This window comes from Priapulus caudatus, unplaced genomic scaffold (genome assembly GCF_000485595.1).
Source record: "Priapulus caudatus unplaced genomic scaffold, Priapulus_caudatus-5.0.1 Scaffold3972, whole genome shotgun sequence".
Taxonomy (NCBI): domain Eukaryota; kingdom Metazoa; phylum Priapulida; class Priapulimorpha; order Priapulimorphida; family Priapulidae; genus Priapulus; species Priapulus caudatus.
In genome coordinates this window covers 8,116-9,374 of record NW_014581033.1, presented here as the reverse complement: position 1 = coordinate 9,374, position 1,259 = coordinate 8,116, and the positions used below count along the sequence as shown (strand labels likewise).

General features: G+C 59.3%; 1 protein-coding gene across 1 annotated transcript; it reads left to right on the top strand.

Moving 5' to 3' along the window:
• Positions 1 to 381: 381 nt before the first annotated feature.
• LOC106819665 lies at positions 382 to 546 on the top strand (the record flags this gene model as incomplete). Its single annotated transcript, XM_014824263.1, has 2 exons — positions 382 to 423; positions 493 to 546. Coding segments are annotated over 2 exons (96 nt in total), but the record flags the coding sequence as incomplete, so codon positions are not given.
• Positions 547 to 1,259: the final 713 nt, after the last annotated feature.

The following is a 1,259-nucleotide window of genomic DNA, read 5'->3' as shown; positions in this document are numbered from 1 at the left end:
GGCGCGCACAGACTTCACAGACGCCAACAATGCACACACACGCACGAACGACACGCACACACCAAATCTACCTGTCCTTACCTCCTTACCACCCTCCCTCTCATTTCACTCCTCGCAACCACCTTCCCTCCTTCCCCTCCCCACCTTCCCTTTCAAACCTCCCTCCGTCCTCCCTACCTCCCTCCCCACCCTCGCCTCACAACAATCCCTCCGTCTCTCCCTCCCTCGCTCCCATTCCTCCCCCCCACCTTATCCCTGTTCAACTCCTCCGTACCCTCCCCTCCCTCCCTCCCTCCCACCTCGCTCACAACATCCTCCGTCTCTCCCTCCCTTCCTCCTTTCCTCCCCACCTGCCCTGCCCAACTCCCTCCGGTCCCTCCCTCCTCCCTCCCCATCTTACGCCTCCGATCCCTCCGCTCTCTCCCTCCCTTTCCTCCTCCCTTTCCTCCCTCGCTCACCACCTCAACCTGCTCAACTCCCTCCGATCCCTCCTTTCCCTCCCTCCCACCATCCTCATTCAACATTTCCTCATCCCTCCCTATCATCGCTCCTCCTTCTCCATGCCTCCATCACCTCCCTCCCTCCGGCGGGCCGTGGCGCGGGCGGAGCTGCGGGAGGGAGCGGGGCGGCCGCAGCTGCGGGGGAGGGAGGAGGAAGGGAGGGGGCGACCTGTGGTCACTGGAGGCGGGATAGTAGCAGCAGCGGCCACTATACGTTATCGCTGACCACTCACGCTCAATTATACGTCATTACGGAGCGTAGAGCGGTCAATCGAGACCGCCTAATGGATATATACATGAGGGACGCCTGATGCTGCTGCTGCTGCTGCTGCCATTATATATATATATGCGTGCGTGCGTGCAGTTTCTGTCCATCCACCCACCCACCCTTCCTCCTTCGAATTCCATGTTCCCTCCTCCCCGGCGTCTTTTACCTTCCACCCACCCTTCCCTCTTTCATGTTTTCTCCTCCCCGGCTTCCCTCCCTCTCTATTCCCGTCTAGTTTATCTCCTACTTTCGCTGTTGTCTTTTCCACAGCTAACACGCTCGGCTGGCCTCGCAAAATAGCGATCTATCTACGAAGGTATCCTCACAGATAAGATTTACTCTTACGCCGTGCACGTGCGTGTGCGTGCGTGCGTGCGTGCGTGCGTGCGTGTGCGTGTGCGTGTGTGTGTGTGAGAGAGAGGAGAGAAAGAGAAAGTGAAAGAGCGGAGATCGTGCAGGCAGGGGCAGGGTCATGTAGGCAGCAAGCCCCA